The 17,513-nt window shown below is 42.1% G+C and overlaps 1 protein-coding gene and 1 pseudogene across 1 annotated transcript in view; one reads left to right on the top strand and one right to left on the bottom strand.

Moving 5' to 3' along the window:
- The window catches only part of LOC124523373 (solute carrier family 41 member 3-like), a 68,734-nt gene that overhangs the window by 26,424 nt on the left and 24,797 nt on the right, over window positions 1–17,513 (top strand). Inside the window, exon 3 of the mRNA XM_047095207.1 lies at window positions 15,274–15,345. Within this exon, the coding sequence (XP_046951163.1) occupies window positions 15,274–15,345 (72 nt within the window). The remainder of the gene's footprint in view (window positions 1–15,273; window positions 15,346–17,513) is intronic.
- Window positions 420–13,942, bottom strand: LOC124525016 (forkhead box protein O1-like; annotated as a pseudogene).

Raw genomic sequence — 17,513 nt, 5'->3', positions numbered from 1 at the left:
TTCCTTTGACCTAATGGATATTTAAAACAATAACAACAACAACAACAAAACACACATAGTTCTGTAGCTATTGCTTATGTGAAAACTTGAAAGCACACCAGTATCTGCATGTCTTTTCTGCAGTTATATGGTGTAATGAGTTTGGCACTTCATTGTAATGAAATTTCCAATGACACAGTCCTTACCTACAGTGGCACATAACCTGCAAACATCAGGCAAACATCCTGTACGGGAAAAGTGTCTTCGCTGCCAAGTCTGACGAAAGGAAAAAAAAAATTTTTGCTTTCCCCCCCCCCTTTTTTTTTTTAATCAAGAAAAGGAAAATGAGGAGTGAAGGACATCTTTGGACTGCTTCTCTCAGTTCCTGTTGTCAGACAATCTGAAGTCCTTTAAACTGTAGCCTGTTCACTAACTCACTCTTAGCCTGACACCCAGCTCTGTGTCATCGTCTTGACGCTGTGTGGGAAGATTTGGTTGGGCAACACATTGTCAACATCAAAATCTAACATATCACTGTCCATGAGGTTGTTCCAAATGATGGACTCCATGTGAATCAACATGCCATCCAAGTCACTTGGGAGCCTACCCTGGTTAAGAGGGCCCATCCTGCCATGGTCATTAAGCTGCTCACTGAGGAGTAGGCCCCCAGGGCTTTCATCTGCGTGGTGTGTGACAGCAGCACTTGTAAAGCTGTCTTCACTGGGGGCGGTTCATTCCTGAGGTGTGGAGCATGGTGCTGACCACATGGGGCAAGGCACGCCCATTAATTGCTGATGTTGGCTGGGTATGTCCAGGGTGGGTGTGGGAGCTGGGGTTCATCATTTTGTTATGAGATGCCTGACTACCATAGGTTGACATGACCAAATTAGGGCCCATTAACATATTCTGACCAAGGACCTGGCTGTTGGGTTGGGTGATCCCAGGATCAACTACTGTCATAATGTCATGATGGGGAGGAGAGTAAGTAAGCAACTCCTTCAAGAGTCCCGGTGCGCAGTTACAATGATTCATACCTCCATAGCTCAATTTGTTGTCCTGAAGTGTTTACATAGGCATGTGGGGCAAAGGACTCCTGCTGGACTGGCCGTGTGTATATTTTGGGAATTGGGGCTGGGTGAATTCAGACTGGTGTTTGGTAGTACATATGAGTAGCATGGTGTCTGCTGCATCCTGGTGCCAGGTGAAGACTGAGTTGAAACAGTTAATGGCATTGGTGATGAGACAAGGTTGAGATTATCCAAAAGGTTTTCCATATTTTCAGGATTACTTATCTCAGACAGACTGGGTGGAGCAGAAGCCATCTTTGCAGCAGATAGTGGGTACACCATAGAATGCACATCCCCATCTCTAAGATCATCCTGTTCGGCCATAATGGGATAAAGTCTCCCACTAATAGTACTAGCATTTGAGCTAGTTGGAGGGTGAAATGTATGCCAGTTATCAAAGCCATCACTGCTGTGAGAGCCAGGGCTCGCATGCCATTTATAAAACTGAGATCCTGGGCTGTCCCAGGCACCCTCCTGGCCAGACTGTAGAGACACTTTTTCTCTTAACAGCTCAGCCCCGGTTCTTAGCAAATTTACTGTTGTCCAGGGACGCAGCTCTTCTCTAGGGGGATTTTCCACTCCTACCTCCCTCTGGATTGAGCATCCACCAAGAATTCTTTCCGGTTCCTTAATTCTGCACACGAATGGACTTGCTGTATAGGGCCAGATTAAGGCCAACTGAATTCTTCCATCCCGCTGAGCTGTTGCTGTCACTCTTATCCCTGAAGTATGGCACATACTTGACCACCTCCTCTTAGATCTGCGACAGCATGAGCTGCTTCCACCCTGAGCTCTTGATGGACTTGGTGATGAGGTGGGCATAGGACAGGTTGCCTGATGCATTCCTGAGGGATGAGCTCCTCTTTTGCAGAGACCCTGAGAGGGGCCCGGTGGTGGCTGGAGGAATGGGCAGGTGCCAAGACAGCGGACTGGTGCAAGCAGCCAGCCTCTGGGCCCTGCAAGTCCCTGCACCAAACCCCAGTGTGGCCCCAGCTGGACCCAGGCCTGAGCTGGAAGTTCCTGCTCTCCTCCAAAAGGCTCAGGTTGCTCAGGAAGCTTGTGTTGACAGCAGCCACTGAGGGCAGGCAGGGCTGGAGGTGGCAGAGGTGGGCTGGCCTAATGCCAACCTAGGCGGTGGCAGGGCTATCGGCTCCAAGTCCTGGTTGGTCTCCAGAACCGGGGGCGGGGCGCTTCAGCCATGGTGAGCCCACCCCTCCCCCAGCCACGGGGAGCCAACCAGGAGGGGGCACTAAGAGCTGGTCTGAGATTTGGAGGGGCAACATTGGTGTCTTGAGCCCATGAATACAGGAGGAAGGTGCAACTGAGTGGAAGCACAAGCCCCAAAGTTGACTTCTGACTTCGCGGGTCCATCAAACTCTAGGCTCTTTCAGGTTCGCTGCTCAGGCTGGACGGCAGGCCAGAGTCCCCAGGTCAGGACAGGGTCTGTGGACTGAAGGACAGACAGACTGATGGATGCTCGCTCTGCTGGGGGCCAGACCACAGCGCTGCTGCCTGTTGAATATGGCGGCGGCCGCTGCAGCAACTCTATGTTTACATTTTTTTAATGTTTACTTATTCTTCAAGGAAAGAGAGACAGAGCCTGAGTGGGGGAGGGGCAGGAAGGGAGGGAGACACAGAATCCAAAGCAGGCTCCAGGCTCTGTGCTGTCAGCACAGAGCCCTTAGCGGGGCTCGAACTCAGGAGCTGTGAGATTATGACCTGATCTGAGGTTGGATATTTGACTGAGACACTCAGGTGCCCCAACATGGTCCTTTTTAAATAATTTTTAATTGTGATAAATGCACATAAAAGAATACTTACAAATTAACCATTTCTGAGTGTCTAGTTCAGTATATTATTAAGTATATTCACATTAAGTATAGTCACATTGTTTTTTCAGGAAATCATATAAATTATTTAACCAAAAATCTAATTTCCTTTGAAAGACACAAATTGTTTATTAAACAACCATTAATCAAGAAGAGTACTATTATACTAATTAAGAGAGAATGGCATAATATTGAGCAGAGTTCTTTGAGAACAGGTCCTGATTGGAAATATATGGTAACATTTTTTAACTTTATTTTTTTAAAATTTACATCCAAATTAGTTAGCATATAGTGAAGCAATGATTTCAGGAGTAGATTCCTTAATGCCCCTTACCCATTTAGCCCATCCCCCCTCCCACAACCCCTCCATCAACCCTCAGTTTGTTCTCTGTATTTGAGTCTCTTCTGTTTTGCTCCCCTCCCTGTTTTTATATTATTTTTGTTTCCCTTCCCTTATGTTCATCTATTTTGTCTCTTGAAGTCCTCATATGAGTAAAGTCATATGATTTTTATCTTTCTCTAATTTCACTTAGAATAATACCCTCCAGTTCCATCCACGTAGTTGCAAATGGCAAGATTTCATTCTTTCTGGTTGCTGAGTAATACTCCATTGTATATATATATACCACATCTTCTTTATCCATTCATTCATCGATGGACGTTTGGGCTCTTTCCATACTTTAGTTATTGGTGATAGTGCTGCTATAAACATGGGGGTGCATGTGTCCCTTCGAAACAGCACACCTATATCCCTTGGATAAATGCCTAGTAGTGCAATTGCTGGGTCATAGGATAGTTCTATTTTTAGTTTTTTGAGGAACCTCCATACTGTTTTCCAGAGTGGCTGCACCAGCTTGCATTACCACCAACAATGCAAAAGAGATCCTCTTTCTCCACATCCTCGCCAACATCTGTTGTTGCCAGAGTTGTTAATGTTAGCCATTCTGACAGGTGTCAGGTGGTATCTCATTGTGGTTTTGGTTTGGATTTCCCTGATGATGTGTGATGTGGAGCATTTTTTCATGTGTCATTTGGCCATCTGGATGTCTTCCTTGGCGAAGTGTCTATTCATGTCTTTTGCCCATTTCTTCACTGGATTATTTGTTTTTTGGGTGTTGAGTTTGATAAGTTCTTTGTAGATTTTGGATACTAACCCTTTATCTGATATGTTATTTGCAAATATCTTCTCCCATTCTGTCAGTTGCCTTTTAGTTTTGCTGATTGTTTCCTTTGCTGTGCAGAAGCTTTTTATTTTGATGGGGTCCCAGTAGTTCATTTTTGCTTTTGTTTCCCTTGCCTCTGGAGATGTGTTGAGTAAGAAGTTGCTGTGGGCAAGATGAAAGAGGTTTTTGCCTGCTTTCTCCTCGAGGATTTTGATGGCTTCCTGTCTTACATTGAGGTCTTTCATCCATTTTGAGTTTATTTTTGTGTATGGTGTAAGAAAGTGGTCCAAGTTCATTCTTATGCATGTCGCTGTCCAGTTTTCCCAGCACCACTTGCTGAAGAGACTGTCTTTATTCCATTGGATATTCTTTCCTGCTTTGTCAAAGATCAGTTGGCCATGTGTTTGTGGGTCCATTTCTGTGTTCTCTATTCTGTTCCATTGATCTGAATGTCTGTTTTTGTGCCAGTACCATACTTTCTTGATAAGTACAGCTTTCTAATACACTTGAGACCAGGGATTTTGATGCTTCCAGCTTTGGTTTTCTTTTTCAAGATTGTTTTGGTTATTTGGGGTCGTTTCTGGCTTCATACAAACTTTAGGAATTTTTGTTCTAGCTCTGTGAAGAATGCTGGTGTTATTTTGATAGGCATTGGATTGAATATGTAGATTGTGTGGTATTGACTCTTTTTTTACATTTATTTATTTTTGAGAGACAGAGTGAGACAAAGTGAGAGTGGGGGAGGGGCAGTGAGGGAGACACAGGATCAGAAGCAGGCTCCAGGCTCTGAGCTGTCAGCACAGAGCCCGACGCGGGGCTCGAGCCCACAGACCATGAGATCATGACATGAGCCGAAGTCGGACATTCAACCGACTGAGCCACCCAGGTGTCCTGGTATTGACATTTTAATAATATTTGTTCTTCCAAACTATAAGCATGGAATATTTTTCCTTTTTTTTTTTTTTTCTTCAATTTCTTTCACAACCTTTCTAAAGTTTACAGTGTATAGGTTTTTCACTTCTTTGGTTAGGTTTATACCTTGGTATTTTATAGTTTTTGGTACAAGTGTAAATGGGATCAATTCCTTGATTCCTCTTTCTGTTTCATTATTGGCATATAGGAACGCAACTGATTTCTGTGGTTTGATTTTATATCCTGCGACTTGGCTGAATTCATGGATCAGTTCTAGCAGTTTTTGGTGGAATCTTTTGTGTCTTCCATATAGAGTATCATGTCATCTGTGACGAGTGAAAGTTTGCATTCTCCTTGCTGATTTGGTGTCTGTTATTCCTTTGTGTTGTCTGATTGCTGAGGCTAATACATCTAATACTATGTAGAATAACAGTGGCAGGAGTGGGCATCCCTGAAGTGTTCCTGACCTTAGGGGGAACAGTCTCAGTTTTTCTTCATCTAGGATGATATTAGCAGTGGGTCTTTTTGTATATGGCTTTTATGATCTTGAGATATGATCCCTCTGTCCCTTAGAATGATGTATTTTGCCAAATGCTTTCTCTGTATCTATCGAGAGGATCATGTGGTTCTTGTCCTTTCTTTTATTAATTTGATGTATCACATTGATTGATTTGCAGATATTGAACCAGCCCTGCATCCCGGGTATAAATCCCACTTGGTTGTGGTGAATAATTGTTTTAATATATTTTTGGATTCGGTTGGCTAGTATCTTGTTGAGAATTTTTGCATCCATGTTCATGAGGGATATGGTCTATACTTCTCCTTTTTAGTGAGGTGTTTTTCTGGTTTTGGAATTAAAAAAATACGATTTGATTTTGATGGAAGCAGTAGTAATGTACCTCTTTCATTTCTGATTTTGAGTCCTCTCTTTTTTCTAATCAATGCAGTTAGTTTTGTGAATTTTATTGATCTTTTCAAAGAAACAACTCATGGTTTCATTAATCTTCTCATTTGTTTTTCCATTCTCTATCTGTGATCTAGTCATTATTATTTCCTCGCTTCTACTAGCTTTAGGGTTAGTTTGTTCTTTTTCACATTAAAAAAATTTTTTTTAATCTTTATTTATTTTTGAGAGAGAGATAAACAAATAAATAAATGTTTATTTCGTTTAGAGTGAGAGCAGGGGAGGAACAGAGAGAGAGGGAGACACAGAATCTGAAGCAGGCTCCAGGCCACCTGAGCCACCCAGGCGCCCCTTCTCTTTCACATTTATTAAGTTGTCATTTTTGGTGGTTGACTGAGATTTTTTTTTTTTAATTTTTTTTTTCAACGTTTATTTATTTTTGGGACCGAGAGAGAGCATGAACGGGGGAGAGGCAGAGAGAGAGGGAGACACAGAATCGGAAACAGGCTCCAGGCTCTGAGCCATCAGCCCAGAGCCCGACGCGGGGCTCGAACTCCCGTACCGCGAGATCGTGACCTGGCTGAAGTCGGACGCTTAACCGACTGCGCCACCCAGGCGCCCCTGAGATTTTTTTTTTAATGTAAGAGTGTTTACAGCTAGAAATATCTAGCTTAGTACTGTGTTAACTGTATCTCTTAAGTTTTGGTATGTTGTGTTTCAATTTTAATTATCTGAATATATTTCCTATTTCTGTTGTGATTTCTTATTTGATTGGTTGTGAAGAGTATTTTTTTTTTATCTTCATGTATTTGCTGATTTTCCAGTTGTCCTGCTATTGATTCCTAGTTTCATTCTAATGTGATTGGAAAAGATATTTTATATGATTTCAGTGTTTAAAAATTTGTTGAAACCTGTTTTGTGGGGTAACATATGGTTCATCTAGGAGAATGTTTCAAGGCTACTTAAGAAAAATTTGCGTTCTATTTTTGGGTGGAGTGTTCTATCTATGCCTGTTTGGTCCAGTCATTCCATATTGTTAGTCATATACTCTATTTCCTTATTTGTCTTCTGACTGGTTATTCTGTCCATTATTGAAAATCTTCAACTATCATAGTAGAGCTGTCCATTTCTCCTTTCATGTCCGTCAGTGTCTGCATTTGTTTAAGAGCTCTGATATTTGGTGCATTTATAATTGTTATATCTTCTTGATGATTTGACCCCTTTACCATCAAATAATATCCTTGTTTGTTTCTTACAACAGTTTTAAATGGAAAGTCTAGTTTGTCTGCTAATAATATAGCAACTCCTGCTCTCTGGGTTGCTCTTTGCATGAGATATTTCCATCCTTTCATTTTCAACCTAGGCATCTTCCAAATCTAAAGGGAGTGTTTTGTAGAAAACATGTATTTGGACCCATTAATTTTTTCTTAATTCTGCCAGTCTATGTCTTCTGATTGGGGAGTTTAACCTATTTATAATTAGTGATTACAGATAGGTAAGGACTTATTGCCATTTTTAAAATTGGTTTTCTATATGTCTTACAGCTTTATTTTTGTCCCTTATTTATTTCCTTAATGTCTTTCTGTATGTTTAGGTGATTTTTATAGCAATACATTTTGATTCTATTGTCATTTTGTTTTTTGTTTATATTCTATAGTTATTTTCTTTGTGGTTCTATAGTGATTACGTATAACATCCTAAAATTACAACAATGTATTTTAAACTGATAATAGTTAACTTAAATCACATAAAAAAGTCTACTCTGCCCTCTTCTGCCCCTTCTTTATACCTCTGCCCTCTTCTACCCCTTGATTTTATGTTACTGATGTCACAAAATATCTATTTTTATTAGAGTATCCATTACATTGATTCATTATTTTTATGCTTTTGTTTTTTAAATTATATAAAAGAATAAAAATGGAGTTACAAAGCACAATTAAAATAATACAGGTTTTTATATTTATCCAAATATCTACCTGTACTGGATAACTTTATATTTCCATACAACTTTGAGTTCCTGTCTAGTGTGCTTTCATTTTAACTTGAAGGGCTCACTTTAGCATGTCTAAAGTCCTGTCATTTTAACTTGAAGGACTTCTTCTAGGGCAGGTCTAGTGGTATTGAACTCTCCCTCAGCTTTTGTTCATTTAGGAATGCTCTCGTTTCTCTCTTTGTTGTTGTTTTGTTTTGTTTTGTTTTGTTTTTTGTGTTTTTTTTTTTTTGCAGTACAGTTCTGCTGTATATAGAACTTTTGGTGAATTTTATTTTTTCTTCCAGCAAAAAAAATATTTAAATATATTATCCCACTACCTTCTGACCTGCATGGTTTCCCCTGAGAAATCTGATATCTTATTGAAAATCCTGTATTTGTAAGGAGTCTTTTCTCTTGTAGCTTTCAAGATTATCTCTTTGACTTTGACTTTCAGTGGTTTGATTATGTTTCTTGGTGTGGGCCTCTTTGACTTTGTCCTCCTTGGGTTTATTGACCTTTTTGCGTTTGGATATGCATGTATTTCCTCAAATTTGGGGAAATTTGGCCATTATTTCTTCAAATAAGCTCTCTGCCCCTTTTTGTCTCTCTTCCCTTTCTGGGATACACATTAGATGGATAGATGGATGGATGGATGGATGGATGGATTTGATTGATGGTGCCCTATAAGTCCTTTAGGCTCTCTGTTCATTTTCCTTCATTTTTTTTTGTTGTTTCTGAGACTTGATAATTTCAAATGACATTATCTTCAAATTCACTGATTCATTCTTCTTCCTGTTTGAGTCTGCTATTGAACCCCTCTAGTGAATTTTTCAATTCAGTGATTATATTTTCCAGCTGCATATCTTTCTTGGTTCCTTTGTAAAAGTTTCTCTTTGTAGATATTTTCATTTTGTTATCATCATTTCCCTAGATATCTATCCATGTCCTCCTTTAGTTCTTTGAACATATTTAAGACAGTTATTTTAAAGTATTTATTAATAAGAGAGTGAGAAAAGTGGGGCTCACCCAAAGTGGGGTTTGTGCTCACCCAAAGAGGGCCCAAGCTCATCTACCATGAGATCGTGACCTGAGCTGAAGTCAGATGCCTACCCAACTGAGCTACCCAGGCACTCCCTGCCTTCTCATCTTTTGTCAAAAAATTGGCATTTGAGAAAACAGCTACCTCTCCCAGTCTTTGCAGACTTGCTCATGAAAGGGAAGACCTTCACTAATCAGTCTGGTGTGAAGGCTTAAAGTCTTTTGAGGCTTTTTCTGGGCATGTGTCTTCCCTGGGCCTGTACATGTACCTTTTTTTTTCCATTCCAATTCACCACACATGGCTGCTATTAAATGTTTTAATTACCTTGGGTGCTTGGGGGCTCATTCAGGTGAGCATCCAACTTTGGCTCAGGCCATGATCTCACGGTTAGTGAGTTTGAGCCCTGTGTCAGGCTCTGTGCTGACAGCTCAGAGCCTGGAGACAGCTTTGCATTCTGTGTCTCCCTCTCTTTCTGTCTCTCTCCAGCTTGTTCTCGCTCTCTCTCCCTCTCAAAAGTAAATAAATAAACATTGAAATTTTTCTTTAAAAACCTCTTAATTACCCTAAAAAACTCAGCATTGCTTCTCCTTGGGGACTTAATGCTTTATTGTATTTTTCCATCTATAGTCTTTGCCCCAGGCATGCATGGGCCTGCAATTCCCTGAAGCAGCTGTACTGTATCCAGCACCCAGCACTGGTTTCAGCAGCCTGGAAACTGATATCCAAACTATGCCACCTTTTCCTTTGATCGCCAAGTCCGGCAAAATGGAAACTACACCCTCAGGTATCCTCCAGGAAGGCCAGGATGTTGCAAACTGGTCCACTGTTTTCCTTCTATCTTGAGGAAGGCACCATGCACTGCACTACTCTGTACCAAGGAGGAAGTGGTGCAAGGATAAGCAAAGACACTGTTGGATTTTCTACTGTTCTAAGTGTGGTTTCTTGGTGAGTGGTCACTTGGTTTTGCAAATCCTTGACTGGTTTCTAGAGCTCTCACAAAGCTGTTTTGGTCAGTCTCTTGTTTTACTTGGTATTTGCATGGGGGGAATGAGGCCTGGAGCTTCCTAGCCTTTCATCTTGCTATCATTCTCCCTCACTTTTCTTTTAAATTTGTTTTTTTGTTTTACTTTAGTGTGTCTTCTAGTAATCAGATAGGATCTGTTGGAAGTGAACTTTTTGGACATTTGCAGTATGACAATATTTTATCTTCACAATTGGATGCCAACCTGGAAGGGTAGAGAATGCATGGTTCACAATTATTTTCCATCAGTACTGAGGCATATTTTCAGGGTCTTCTTGTGGTCAGTGTGGCTGATGGAAGCCTCATAACTTTTAAAAATAAAATTTTATTTTTAAGTAATCTCTATACCCATTGGGGGGCTCAAATGCACAACTCTGATATCGAGAGTTACATGCTCTACTGACTGAGCCAGCCATGCCCCCCTAGAAGCCCCATTACTTTTAGAATCTAATTTATTTTAGATTATGTGTTCACCTTTCTATCTGGACTTTTTGGTATATTTCTCTTTATCAGCTATGTTCATCATGATGTCTCTGGCAAGGACCTTTTCTCATTACCTTACATATATCTTAGATTTTTCTATCTAAAGGGTTATGTCTGTCTTCAGTTCTACAGAAATCTTGTTGCTGCTGTTACTTATAATATTTTGGTATTCATTCTTTCTGTCACCCCACCCCCTACCCCCTACTACTACTATTGGGTGCACAATGCAACTTCTGAATCTACCTTCTGAGTTCCTTAACTTTCTTTTCACATTTCTTGTATTTGTGTCTGGTCTGGGGGAATACTTCTGCTTGATGTTTTATTTCACTAAATCACTTTCCATCTCTCTCTCTGGCCATTGTGTTATTGAGATCATCTAATGAAGAGCTTTTGTTTGTTTCTGTCTTTTTTTTAAACCTCTCTTTTAAATTCAAAGATCAAGTTTGTACTTTCTAAAGTTTAAAATTGTCTTTTCACTTACAGAAGTACCATTCTCCCGCATCTGTTAATTTGCTTGCCCTAGAGTCTTATTCAATTTCCTGTTTTGACTGTTTCCTTAGATTTTTGTGCTTCCATTTGTTGAGTCTGATGAATCTCTTTCATGATTGTGACCTTCCTTTCATGAACAGTGATTTTTGGTTGGTTGAGCATCATTTTATTTTAGCTTTCCTCTTTGTGAATCTCTGAATGCTGTCCTTTAGAGGAGGATACCTGTAGTGATTGGGGGGGGGGTGAGTCAAAATAGGTTACCTGGAAGTATGTGCCAGTAACTGGGCTTATGGGTCTAGAGACTCTTTTTCCATCTTATCATGGCCACTTTGGGCACTGCTTTGCCTTTTTAACCCCAACACACACACACACACACACACACACACACACACATACTACTTCTGCTTAGAGCCCAATGGCCAGGTGTCTCATTGTTGGCAAACAAGGGAAGAGGCCAACTCTTCTGGATGTTCCTGCTCTGCTCTCTGAGCTAAAGCCCTTTCAGTTGTCCCAGGCTCCCTTCTGCTCCCATCATCCCCAGGGCTACCTCTGCTTTGTGCAGTAGACCTTTTGGTTATGGGTCCTTCCTCCAACCTAACTCCTGCTTTACATTATTTAGGATGCCCTCTTAAGCTGTGTTAAACTATAGATACCTCTTTTTATTTTCCACAACTTGTGTCCATTTTAAAAATCATTTCCAAACCTATGATCCTGTGTTTGACTCCGAAATATGAATATGGACTCATGTTTGTTTTAATATGTATGCAGATAGGTACAACAATAAACATGGGTATGTGTACATACATGGGTTAGGATCAATCCATACATACATTTCCTAGCTCTCCCACTAACAGAACCTAGAAGCAGTACCATCCCAGTGGCACCTAGCACATCTGCCATCTAGGTCTTGATTTCTGATACCATTCTTCAATAAAAGAAGCCAACATTCTTGGGAAAATGGTTCATCTTAGGACTGGGGCAGAGAAAATACAAGATGTACCTGGAGTATCGGATGGTGCCAGAAAGTAAGGAAGTACTAAACAGCATGTGGGTGCATGTCAGAAAGACAACCTTAATGAGCTCCCAATGGCCACAGTGGGAGCAGTGTTAGCGACAAAATAAATATAATAGTATTATGACCTAAAGAATAAATACCCATGAGTCCAATCATACCATGTAAATAAATGATTTAAGAGGGGGAGAAGGGACCACTGTATCTCAGAGAAAATTTTATGTGCAAAGAATGAAGGAAATATAAAATCACCATTAGAATACCATACTGATCATTGCACAGGCAAAATCCACTAATGAATTAGTAGGTGGCACTTGAAGTAGAAATAGGGTCTTTGCTTGGCCCCAAACTATGTCCTCAAATCTTTGATACATTGTTCTCTAGGAGGTGAAGCTGGATTCCCTTGCCTTGAATATGGAATGGGCCTAATGACTCACTAGTAAATAACAGAGTATTGGAAGGGAAACACAATAAGTTTATAGTGGAGAATCCTGGCAGACACAACCTGAACCAAGGACCAAGGTTAAGGCCACATCTCATCAGCCATGTTGGTATGACAGCTCTCCAGATACCACGTGAAGAGAAAAGCACTATACCTCTGCAGCCTGATTTCCCTCAAAACCCAATAATCTCAGTGTAATCATGAGGAAAACCAGACAAACCCATTTGAGAGACATTGTACAAAATATCTAATCAAGTACTCTTCGAGAGTGTCAAGGCCATGAAAGACAGTGAAAGGTGAGGAACTGCCACATATTGAAAGAAACCAAGGAGACATGATGACTAGCTACATGGGCAGCCTGAATTGACACCCTGGGACAGAAATAGGACACTAGTGAAGAAACTGGAGACATCAGAATATGTTCTGTCATTTAGTTAATAAAGTTGTACTAGCCTTAATGTCTCAGTTGATAATTGTCCTGTGGTTATATAAGCTGTTAACATCAGAAGAAGCTGAGTGAAGGGTATACAGGAAAGTATATTAACTTGGGAACTCCTTTGAAGTCTAAAATTATTTCAAAATAAAAAGATTGTCTTTCCCTACCCTTCAGTTTGGTTAGGAAGGATAGTAAAACATTCAGTCCTCCATATTAATCCAGTAAGTCTTTTTTTTGTTATTGGAAAAATATTTGGTATATTTGTTATTGGGAAAAAATATACAAAATAATGACAAATTGGGTTTTTTTATTATTGTGAATAAGCTAAGTGTCCTTCTGAAGATAAAACTCACTGGGTAAGTCAGGATCCTGGCAGGAGAGAGGTGGCACATACAGATGGAAGCTGAGCAGGGTTTAATGAAGAGTTGACCACATTGTGGGGAGGATTATGGGAAACCGCAAAAGGGCAGTGAATCACCCTAGGACTGGCAATAAGAGGAAGTGATGATCAGTCTAAGCTGAAAGGAGCAAGAGGATGGGTAGAGGTAGGGATGATTCTCAGAACCCGGGAGAGCTGTAGGAAAGGGCCATCTGGCTGGTGCTGCAGGTCTGTGTGCAGGAGTGCAGCCACTGGGGCAGTGGGAAGGGCACAGAGATGCTCATACCCCACCCTCACTCTTGCTGTCCCTCCAGTGACTTTCCATGACTCCCCACTGACCAAAACCAACCAGAAGCAACAAGGCAAGGGAGCTTGTATATGCATCTATATGGGTCAGCCTTCCAGGTACAATCCAAACCCAGAGAGGTGCCTGGAGGGATGTCATCTTCATGGTCTGAATCCGTTAAAGCAACCCTGTTATGATGTAGCCAATAAGGAAAGATTTAGAAAATATAGAACTGAGATAGGACCTCATAGGATTTCACATAGCAATTTATACTTGTAAGACATTAAAAGACATATTAAAATGTTCAAGTCTGTGTTATCCAAATGAACATTTGGGAAGGGCCTCCCCAAACCTCTCCCACTGAGATGAATCTAGGTCAGTCTCCATAATAGATGTCCCAAATTCCCACTGATTTTCTCTTTACATTCTTAGCAAAAAGCCACTGAGCCTGTGCTTGGACTGGCTTTGTTTCTCCAGCTCTTACCTGGACATCGCTGGGGCCACCATTCCAGGGTAAAGCAGTATCCATCTACCTTGATGGAGACCTGCTCCCAAGTGCCCCCTCCCTGTGGGTTATCCTGCTAGTCTTGTTCTGCCCTGCTTCCTTCCCTACCTTTTGCTGCCTTGGTCTGTTCCCCACTGGAAAATGGGCCATCCATTCCACATGCTCTGAAATCCTATTTCCTTAGCATCCCACCCCTTCTCACAGCTTCTTTCCCTCAGGTCCTCCTCCTTCCTTGTTTGTATGAGTTCTGCAAGCTCCCCAGCCCTCCAGTCCTCCTGCTGCACCTCTTGGCATCACTCCCTTTCTGGTTCAGCCATTGAGGAAGGAATGCCCTTCTGATCAATACCCAGGGGTCAATGGGCCGGTAGCTCCCCCTTATCTGATGAGTACAGGGTTAGAGTTGGTGGATTGATAGGACACAGTAAATGCACTGGTTGAGTCCAGCAAGCACCCAGCATAGCATGGAGCAGAGAAGGGAAATGAGCCTGTTGGCCTTGCATGTTTGGTGTGTGGCAAGCTGTGTAGCTGTGTTCTGTTCCATCTTAGTCCCTTGTCCCGGTGGGTACTCCCAAAGTGCATATTAATCTACCTGTGTGAAGTAAAAGTCACCTGGCTCCATGGCATGTGCTACACCTGAGGTTTCCATCATGCTGAAAAGAAAAGCCTCCCCTTATTTGAAAATGAAAAGTAATTTTATTTTTTCTTTGGAGTTCAGGAACATAATGAACTAATTTCAAAGGAGCTAGAAAAGTATATTTGCTTGAAACCTTTTCTTATCTACATCTTGAATTTTGCGGTAAAATTCTATGAAATTAGAAGCTGACTACCATTTTTGAAAGGAGAAAATTGTATTTCCGATCATGTTTTTTTTATCCTAAGAAGGACTTAAACGTTTCTTAAATGGGATGATTTGCAGAAGTGAAATTGAGAAGGTTAGTGGTCAGCTGAGATGTGACTTGCTGTTAGGGGGGAAAAGGGATTGCAGGTGCTGGGGAGAACATGCCTAAAGACCCAGCTGAGGATGCAAACCAGCTTCTCAGCAGGGGTCCTCCCCCTGCTGCCCATGGATGAGTTTGAGAGGTGGCTCTGAAATTGTTGGTGACGCTTACCTCTGTGTGTGCTTGAATACTCGAGTATGGGAGAGATGGTTCATGACACCATCTTATTCTCAAAGGTATTTGTGTCTTACCTTCCCATCCCACGTCAGTTTTGAAAGTTGAGCAGAATAATTTGTTCTGGTGTTAATGAAATGGTATTTGCTAATTTCTTTCCTGAGAGATTGCCTTTTCCAGGAAGGCTTCATGTGGCTTTTTGACCAGCCAGACTTACCCTTTGCCCTTTTCTTTTCATCCTAGGCCAACACTGGACAAATTGATGACACCCAAGAACAGCACAGAGTTATCAGCCATAACCTCGCCCTCATTCAGGTGACTCTCCTCTTTGTCCAATTGATGAATCTCCTTCCTGCTTTGAATCTGCAGTCAGGCCTGCTCCAGGTAGGAAGAGCAAAGACTAAGTGAGCCCTTGTCCCTGTACTCCAGACTGAGCTTTGGGAATGGACCCCTCGTCCATTCTGTAACCGCACTCATGTGGCACAGACCACACTCATGTGGCAGCTGGAGGCTCAGCCCAACTACAGGCACTGGCACCGGAGTGTAGATGCCTCTTCTTAGAACCCAAGTTCCCTCCAGCTTCTCCACCTCCTTCTTTCCAAGACAGACTTATTGAAAGATTCGCCTATACTTACTCCTGTTTCTCATAGCATGGACAGGGCTAACTGCTTTCTCTTCCCACTGTCTTGACTCAAGCTGTGCTTGCCAAAGTCACTGACATCCCAATTGGTATACTGCCTCGTGCATATGATCCTGCTTATAGTTTCTGGAGATTCTTCCTGCCTGGAAGTTCCTCCTTGGCCCCACTCCTGCCTCTCAGCCTGTGCCTTCTCAGCTTTTGCAGGATATCCTCCAACCCCCACACCTTTGTCCCTTAAATGTTTCATGCGTGTTCAAACTTGAACCTCCTTCTAATAGACCCTAGTTGGGCTAAGTTTTCATCCGAGGAGTCTCAGAGTATTACAAAATCAGGAAGCCTAGAGCAGGGGGAGACTGGGAACACATTGGCTCAGGGCAAGAGAGGAAGTAGTTTTATCCAGAACCTTCTGGGCTTCTTTGGCTGGGGGCAGCCTGTGGCTGCACAAAGCACCTGGATTCTAAGATCAGACAGGCTGGTGTTAAGGCTGTCATTTATCAACAGGTTGGCCTTGGGCAGACCACACAAGACTTGCTTAACTGTATCTCGCTGTCCATCAGAGTAGGTGAATATCCACTTTAACTCTCACCTGGGTTCTAGAGCCACTGTTTCTGGCTGTCTACGGGGCATCTCCATTTGCCCCTCCCCGAAGCATCCCTGAAACACCTTAGCCAGATCTGGCATCATCACCTTATATCCTCACACTCACCTCTTGTGAAGTCCCCAATCCCAAAGAGTTTGATGGTTGAAAGTTCATTTTGGGGGTCGACCCTTGGGCAAATCACCTCATCTTATCTGTAAGATGGTCTGTTGTGAGGTTTCAATCATGTAAGGCCATGGCTCTTGGCCACATGTGGTAAACTCCCAATCATGGTAGCTGTGCCTAGTGAGGAGTCTTCCCATTAATCAAGCCTGAGACCGAGTATCTCTCAGCATCTCTGCTCCTCAACCTTATGACCACTCACGGAGGAGTCTGCCTCTGAGCTGTACTTGAATCCAGCCCTGCTTCTTTTCTTCCTTGCCTTGGCCTCTTGGTCTCCTGCATCACTGACATCAAACCTCTTCATTGCCCCAGGTTCCTTCCCCTCTGGCTCCCCTCTGCTTGGACACCTGAGTGACCTTTTCTAAATCCTAGAGCTTATCAAACTGCCTCCTCCTGAAGCTCCTTTGTTGGTTCTACTTGTCAAAGTGTAGGCCTGGCCCAAAGGTACTCCTGGTCTGGTCCTGTCCCTTCCACAGCCTCATGTCCTCCACACCTGCTGCCTTTGTGTGTGCAGTTGCCTTTCCTTGGAATGTCCTGTCTCTTCTTATTCTTCCAGCAATGAAGTTCCAATCAAGTCTCAGTTCCAGCCCAACACCAGGTACTCTTTGGGGCCTTGCACATGCAGCTGCAGCTGACCTGATTGCAATTCTGTGTGTAGATGTCTCCCTTCTCCACTTGAGCCGAGTCACCTGTGCCAGGACCATGGCCTATGGCTGAAGAGCTTTGGAGATTAAATGAGATGCTCATGATACCCTTAACAGAGAGGCTGGCAAGGGGCAGGTAATAAGTGCCTGAGCTACAAGTTTCCAAATCCTTGTCCATATGCATGCACATTTCCACATGATCGATTCTCAACCAACATTCATTAAGTCCTGACCTGGGCCAGACACTGGCTTGGCACATTCTGGTTCATAGCATGGATATAAGTTTGTCTCTTCTGTTTGTTAAGGAGCTTAACATTGAGTCACACATGGTCCAATAAATTTCATAATTAAACTTTTACTAACTTCATATTCTATCAAAAATATACCCAACAGTAATATTTAAAATATACCCAAGAGTGATTTTTAACAACTGGTAGGG

Source organism: Lynx rufus, unplaced genomic scaffold (assembly GCF_022079265.1).
Source record: "Lynx rufus isolate CCGP_SWC_20201006 ecotype Redwood Valley unplaced genomic scaffold, mLynRuf1.p SCAF_4, whole genome shotgun sequence".
In the NCBI taxonomy this organism is placed as follows: Eukaryota; Metazoa; Chordata; class Mammalia; order Carnivora; family Felidae; genus Lynx; species Lynx rufus.
Note: the sequence above shows the minus strand (reverse complement) of the source record. Positions and strands in the feature narration are given on the sequence as shown.